Genomic DNA, 8,379 nt, shown 5'->3' on the forward strand with positions numbered 1-8,379 from the left:
TACCATCAACCAGTCCTGAAGCATTGCTGATACGTCCTCTTGACAACCTATATGGGCGTGTGCATTTCGACTTATTTCAATACAGTTACAATATTGCACAAAATTTGCACCTTAATACCTCTAGGATTATTAGTAGGAGTATCAGCACCAATAGTTATATGAGTAGTTAGGAAGCGGTAGGAGTATAGTTAATAGTAGAAGTCTTATCTTTAGTAGTAGTAGTAGTAGCAGAAGTAGGTGTAGGAGTAGATGCAGTAGTAAATGATGCAAATATTGTCTTTGGTTAGTCGAAATCCCCCACAACAAGCGTTTTAAGTTTTAATTTCACACACGAAACTGTTCCTAAGGCATTGCTGATATGACCTTTTTCAACCTACACATGGGTGGCATCTTGTCACCCGTACAACAGAAATTTTAAGAAATATTTTCTGAAAAATCCACCTTCATAGCCTTAAGTACAGTTGTAATAGTAGTCAGAGCAGTAATATAACTACTCAACTTAATTAAATTAGCCATTGCTATGACGTTGTCAATTTGTTCTTTTGATGGCCTGTATATTCCTACACTTCTTGAAATTTTCATCTTAAGGCTCTTAACCTTACAAGTAGTTGCGATATAAGTAGCAGTAGGAGCAATAGTAATAGTAGAACTAGTAAACGTTTCAGTAGCAGTAGTATTAGTGTAAACAAACTGCTTTTGGTTAATTGATCCTCCCTTTTAAGAATTCTCTGAGAGTTCCAACTTTGTACACAAATCAATTCTTAAGATTCGCTATTTTGACAATTTAAATGCACATAGTGTCTTCTGTTACTTTCGAATTTGCCATCAATATTTTCTCAAATTTACCTTCATACACTTTGCCTTGATAGTACTATTATCATTGTAGTTTCAGTGGTAGTAGAAGTAGTTGCAGTGTTAGTGTTCTATTAGTAGCAGTAATAACAGAAGCAGCAGCAGTATTCCTAGTGGTAGTAGCATGTGCATATTGCCTTTTGGTCAGTTGAACATCACTTTCATGATGCCCCAGAATTTTCACCTAGACACGTTAAGCTGTTAAAGAATATTGTTAATGTACACTTTTGACACCCTTTTCAACTTAATACTCTAAGCCTTACAAGTTGTTGCAACTGAAGTAGTAGGTGGAGTAGTTTAGTAGTAGCACAAGTAAAAATAGCAGTGGTGTTAGTGTTAGTAGTGACATGCATATATCGCCTTTTTGTCAATTAATCTTTCCCTTTAAGTATTCTCTGAAAGTTTCAACTTAATACCCAAATCAATTATTAAGACACACCCTTTTGATGATCTGCATGCTCATACTGTGTTTTGATTTAGTTCAAATACCCCCTCAGTATTCTGTCAAATCTTCACCTTCAGACGTGTAGGCTTAGTTGTACTAGCATCACAGTAGTAGTGGTAGTAGTAAGAGCAGTAGCAGCAGTAATAGTGCATAATTATCAGTAGTAGCAGCCGTATTAATAGCAGTAGTAGCTGGTACATTATGCCATTTGGTTGATTGAACATCCTACTCATGATACCCTTGTCAGCAATCTGTTTGCACATAATATCCTTTGATTTCGTTCAACGTTTCCCTCAATGTTTTATTGTTTATTTCAATATCTTCAGCCTTAGTAGTACTTGCTATAGAAACATTAGTTATCGTGGTCCATTACAAGCAAAGCTTCTTGGGCCTAGTAACCGCTATACTTTTGTAATAGTTTTTTTCTTTTAGTATTAATAAATTGATTGATTGATTGATTGATAGTGATAATAGTGGTAGTAGTAATAGTAGTTCTGGTAAGAGTAGTAGTAGCAGGCAAATATTACCTTTTGGTCAACTGATCATCTCAGCTTATCATTTGCTGGAAATTCTAAATTAATATACTCAGTCATTCCCGAGTAACACCCTTTTTACAACCCATATACACACAACATGTTACAATTCAGTGCAACACTCCCCTCAACATTCCCTGAAAGACTCATCTTAATGCCCTTCATGTTTTGGGAAAGTACAAGTCTAACATGCATAACTTTTCTCAATAACATATACTATTTGCAAACAATGAACACATTACATAGCTTGCAGCACTTACCCAAGGCCTCAGGAGGGGGGAGAGTTTACATCTTCAAACACATAATTACTGAACCTTTCAACAAAGCTGAAAAAATTGACGTCTCAAAATTTGGTTTGGATGTTTGTTTTGGGAAATGACGGGCATGGGGGGTTGGTTTCTCTCAAACCACTCTGACCCTTAAAAAGGGCACTATAACTTCCAATTTAAATTCAAATGAGACAAAATGAATTTTATATGACCACCCATTCCATAAAAACCTTATATACCACAAGGGCATAGCTTAAGGCCCTTGCCCCAAGGCTCTGGCGGTTTGTCCCAACCCTGGAGGCATTCTTACATGTTCTTTGGACTGTTTTAAACAAAATTGCCATTGCACAATTTGTAATCAGATGTCTTTGGTGAAAAGAAAGTAGTTAGGGGGGGGGGCTAGTCGACTTCCATCACTATTGACTCTTAAAAGGGAATTATAACTTCAACTAAACCAAATGAGCCACCTCTAAAGTTTGTACAGCCATCCCTTCCATAAGAACCTTAAATGTCCAAGGGACATAACTTACAAACATTGCCCTCAGGCTCTGGTGGTTTGTATCAATCCCAAAAGCCTTGTTATAGCATCTTTGGACTATTTTTAATAAAATGACTGTCTAAAAATTGTTCTTGGATACATTGCAGGAAAACATGACGTGTTTTTGTGGGAGAGGGTGGCGTAACTGCGCTCTGATCACTTTGAGTCTTAAAAAGGGCACTAGAACTACTGTTTCCTTATCCAATGAGGCCCCTCTGATGCATATACAACCACCTTTTCTATCTGAGCCTAATATACCCTAATGGCATAACTTACAAACCTTGCCCTGAGAGTTCTGGGGAGGGGGAGGTTTCTTCCTCACAGAAATAATTTCTGGACCCTTCAACTATGATGAACAAAACTGATGTTTCAAAAATTGGTTTACTACTACTACTACTAATAACTCACTGCTGCACCAAGCCACCTGAGGCCAACACAGCTATGCATGCTCCTACTCCAACCAAACCTATTCAAGGCCTCCCTATTTACACCCTACCAGGAAGTTCCTGTTTCCTTTAAATTTCTATTTATGACATCCTCCCACCCCAGACAAGGACGACATGCTTTCCATGTAGCCTTAGGCGGTTGGCAAAAAAGGACAATCTTTGGAAATCTGTCATCCTTCATCTGCAGAACATGGCCTAGTCATATCAATTTTTCTTTCATTATAGCCCTAGAAAACAGGACTGAACCACATTTTTCAACTGTTTGAAATATGGTCAGTCAGCCAGGTACCCAGAACAATCCATGGGCAATTTCTCTGGAAAACATCTAATAAATAGAACTTCCAATTTTCAACCAATTGAGCCTCCTCTAAAGTTTATACAACCACCAATTCCATAAAAACCTTAAATGCCCCTGGGGCGCAACTTACAACTCTTGCTCCCAGGCTCCGGGAGTTTGTTTCAACCCCAAAAGCCTTGTTATATGATATTTGGACTATTTTGAATAAAATTCTTATTAGATGCATTTTGGGACAATATGACGTGAGTATGTGTGTTTGGGGAGGGGGGGTATCTTCCCTCTGATCACATTGACCCTTCAAAAGGGGGGTTTTTCATCCTCAATGACATACTCTTTCAATCTTTCAACTACATTGAACAAAATTACTATCTAAAAATCAGGATTGGAAGTCTTTGGGTAATGATAGGGATGGAGGGGGGATGCATTTGCCCTCCAATCAATTCTGACTAATAAAAAGGGCAATAGTCCTCTCAATTTCCAATCAAATGGTCCCTTTTTGAGGTTTTTACAACAAAAATTTCTATAAAAATTTTATATGCCTGAAGGCCATAATTTATAACCTTTGCCCTGAGGGCTTTGGGGGGAGGGGGTGTCATTCTCAAAGACATAATTTCCAGGCCTTTCAACTATGTTGAACAAAATGGCTAAATATAAATTTTGATCAGAAGTGTTTGGGGAAATGATGGGCATTGGGGGGGGGGGGGTGAGCATGTGCCCTCTAATAACTTTGACTATTAAAAAGGACACTAGCACTCTCAATTTCCAACTGAATGAGGGATTTTTGAAGTTTCTACAACAATGTTTTCTATAAAACCTTATAGGCCCCCAGGGCATAACTTACAACCCTTGCCCTGACGGCTGTGAGGGGGGAGGGTTCATCCTCAAACACATAATTTCTGGACCTTTCAACTACATTGAACAAAATGGCTATTTCAAAATTTTGATTACGTTTGTTTGGGGAAATGGTGGGCATGGGAGGGGAGTTAGTTGCCCTCCAATCCTTTGACTATTGAAAAATGCACCAGCCCTTTCAACTTCTAATTAAATGAGCCCTTTTTGAAATTTCTACAACAACTCCTTCAATGCAAAGTTCCCTGAAAAAAAAATATTCTGAACACTGTTCTATATTTAGGCAGCACTATTGTGCTGTCTCTGATTTATTATCTTATCCCATTTCTATTTACAAGTAATTTTTCATTCTCCCAGAAGGATTTTTTTTAGTATCCTTTACTAAATTCCAGGTACAACTGCCACCAAAATAAGTTATTTTCTTACTCCATTTCCATTTATATATAATCTAAACAAACAGCAATTAGAATAAATAATCACACCAGACATAAAGATAACACATGTTGATAGAGATAAAAAGACAAGTAATAATTGAAATCAACACTCAAGTCCAACTTAAAACAAGAAAAATTACTTTAAACAGGAGTTTCACTACTGCCTCCTCTCCCCAAACCACAAGCCTTCTAGAGTCTATTGTGTCATTTGCACTTAGCTGAACACAGAAAGCATTTCAATTTTTTTTATGATAAAATGAAAAAAAAAACAAACAAAAAAGACATGTAAAAAAAAAAAAAAAATACTGTTAACTCAAATATTGAACTGCTGAGGTTTGCAGGAATGAATATTAACATACATTAAAATTTTTGTCATTTTCATTACTTCTTTCAAATCTTAATTATTATAGAGTTTTATTTTTCAGTAAAGTATTGGAAAATTAAAGCACAATTTGCAAATAGATATAGTTTTCAATAAGATACAAATAATGCAATATACATTACAAGATTTATGGTTAGGGGAGAGGCAGTAGCCAAATTGCTGTTTCTAGTAAATTCGATTTTTTTTTTAAGTTTGACTTGAGTATTCATTTAAAATTTACTAGTTCTAGGATTTAATTATTCAGCTATATCAGTATCTGTGATCTATATGTTTGATATGATTATCTAATCATTCAAAAAATCATTCTAAATTATCTGTTTGTTTTTGGTTTCATTAATTTTCAATCATAACTTTTGTTTGATTTAGGATTGAATTACAACACAACTTTATTTCTGTACATCTTAGGATTTCATCAGCTCCCCAGAGGCCAGTGCCATTTGGAGAGAGAAGGGTTAGAGGTAAGTGCTTCAAAAGATGAATATATGTATATTTACAAGATTTAACTATGAAAGAAGTGAGTATATCACTTGATGCCTTTTTTATGCTCTTCCCAAATTTTTTATGCTACTACTAGGGTAAATTCCATTTTGAGCTCTTAAAGGTCCTAAAAGTTCTGAAAACAGCCCATAAAAACAAAAGTTTAAATGTGTTTGAAAACTGTCAAGTGAGAAACAATTGCCACAAAAACAACATGAAAATGGTATTTACCATTCCTGAATTAGCAGGAAATGGCAAATTTTTCTCACTAACCAGTTTTCTTATAAACATATTTACTGAACTTTTGGTGGTTAAGCTTTATATTGATGGATTATTCAAGTATCAAACCTCTAGAGTCAGAATTACATCCTGAATCCAAATTTAACTTGCAATTGCATTGTACATGAGCTTTGCCCCAACCCTTACACATACAAATTCAGGGTATATATTTGCACATCAGTGGGGGGGGGGAGTATAGTTCATACTTACCTCTAGAGTCAGAATTACATCCTTAATCTAAATTTAACATTTATTCACTTTAAATCACATTATCCAGCAAAATAAGGATTAAATCCTCTGGAATTTCTGGTTAGTGATGATGATGGTTGGATGTCTCAACAGCATCCCACTTGGTTCACCACAACTTTGATGACCATTCTCCATCAACAGCTCTTTTAAAGGCAGCAGTGCTGTAGGTAGTGACTGCTTTTTTGGTGAGAGAATTCCACAAACTCACTATTCTGTAAGTGAAGAAGTTATTGCATAGTCTAGTGGCAGCTCTCTTCTGATACAGTTTCCATTATGCCCCCTAGTTCTGGCAGACTGGTCAAGTTGAAATAGCTTATTTAATGGAGAGTTACAATTCAGGAGCTTATGTATCATAATAATATCACCCCTTTTACATCTGTAGACAAAAGTGGGGAGTTTCAGCCTCTTCAGACAGGATGAGCAGTTTAAGTATTTGCATCCCTTAATTGCTTTTGTAGCCTGTCTCTGAACTGTTTCTAACTTCTGCTAGTCACCTTTGTTGTATTTGTGTCAGAAATAAACTTTATCCCCCCCTAATGTACAAATATACATCCTGGATTGGTAGGCTATATATAGGGGTAGGAGTACATGTAGACCTCTATAAATAGAGGTCTGTATTCAATATTTATTCAACAAAGAGTGATAAAGTAAAAAAAAAACCTCAAACAAGGTTTAGTAAATAAATATAGAATTCAAACCTCACCCCACTACCCACAGACCCCATGGATCAATACAATTTGCTCTATAGGTAATGTTACCTGTAAGCACACACAGTTTATGAATTTTTGGTTTGCCCCATGGAGGAGGAGGGTTAACCAGAAATGGATGCACTTTTGAAATTAGCATTTTCAAGTGCTTTAAACTAGAAACTATGCTGCTTTGTAGCATAGTTTCCAGTTTAGAGCACATGGAGCCAAACTAAACATTTACTGTCTTTTTTATGCTCCTTATAAATATGATAATTGTTTCTATTGCAAATTCAAATTTGAGCACTTTTTGACCTAACCTAACCTTATTATAAATAATTTTGGCACTTTGAAAATGTAATTATTTTGCCAAAAACAACTGAGAAAACATAGCATTATTTTGTCAGAATGCAGCCAATAACTCATACTTTAATTAAAGATTTGTTATTTTTAAGAGCTCAAAAAGTGCTTAAATTTGAATTTCTAATAGAAGTGATTATTATATTTGTAAAGAGCATAAAAAAAGGCACTGAGTGGTATGTTCACTTTTATTGGTAAGTCAATCATATAAACTGTCATACATTTACCATTTTGACTATAGAGGTAAGTTTATTTCTTAGCTACCTGAACAGTCTGTTAATACAAACCTAACCCCTTTTGGTTACTGTGGATTATTTTGAGCCCCTTTAAGGGCTTCAGGAGAAATTCGCCCCATAATTGACCAATGAATTTGAAAAGAGCTTAAAAACAGGCATCGAATAGCCTAGGCCTATTCAATATCTTCCTAACTAAGCTATATGAAAAAGTCAATGTAGCCTATACCCTATATATGCCCTTCAAAAAATATTTTTGGGAGCTGAAAATCCCAAATCTAGAATTACATTGAAAAAAAATTCCCTATGATTTAGCCTGGATTAGTCTTACCACAAGTTAATGGATACAGGTTTGCTAGAGCAACAACTTGATGCCCAGCTTCAACACATTTACACAGATTGAATATACTATCTTTCCCACCACTAATCAAACCAACAACTTTCATTTTTACGCGTAAATTTAGTTTTCAGTTCGGACTTGATGACTGAGATTTTCTAGGCTTCCCGCAACTAAAACTACAGATACCACGTTTCCGAAATTTAAAAATGATGATTATTACTTGAAGAATGGCTTTGAACAACTGGCTTTCGGATTCCGAAAACTGGCCCCGAAAGTTCTATAGGTCACGTCTGCATTCAGCATTTTCGGAAGGGCTATTTAGACTGCACAGCTTAGATACCAATACAGTTATGAAAACTCCTATCTTGCGCATCAGAAGCTTTTGGTACAGAGCTCTGAACTTGGCGCCTTCTCCAAGCCCGCGCTCTGACGCGCAGATTGTACTACAACACAATAGGCGGGAACACAATTTTGTTTTGTTGCATACACAGCGGAGATACCAATACCAGTTTCCTTTTACCAATTAGATACCAATACCAGTTTCCTGTCTCCATCTGCCAATATCGCTACCGCGCACTGCGTCACAAAAATAAATCGAGTTTTCATAACTGTATATGGATATCTGAGCTGTGGTAGACTGCTACCACCGTTCCATTTTTCCGTGTCTGTGTATGGCAAAAAAGATGCCAAAAATCAAGAAGTGAAGACA

At 36.1% G+C, this 8,379-nt stretch overlaps 1 protein-coding gene across 2 annotated transcripts in view; it reads right to left on the reverse strand.

The window, feature by feature from the left end:
• Nucleotides 1–7,882, reverse strand: part of LOC136029230 (diphthine--ammonia ligase-like) — a 28,279-nt gene extending 20,397 nt beyond the window's left edge. The window contains exon 1 of one of the 2 annotated variants that reach the window (XM_065707449.1): nt 7,662–7,882. In XM_065707449.1, the coding sequence (XP_065563521.1) occupies nt 7,662–7,776 (115 nt within the window). In that variant the 5' untranslated portion in view covers nt 7,777–7,882. The remainder of the gene's footprint in view (nt 1–7,661) is intronic. The other variant, XM_065707450.1, reaches the window with a different exon arrangement.
• Nucleotides 7,883–8,379: the final 497 nt, after the last annotated feature.

The sequence above is a fragment of the Artemia franciscana genome, chromosome 7 (genome assembly GCF_032884065.1).
Source record: "Artemia franciscana chromosome 7, ASM3288406v1, whole genome shotgun sequence".
NCBI lineage: Eukaryota > Metazoa > Arthropoda > Branchiopoda > Anostraca > Artemiidae > Artemia > Artemia franciscana.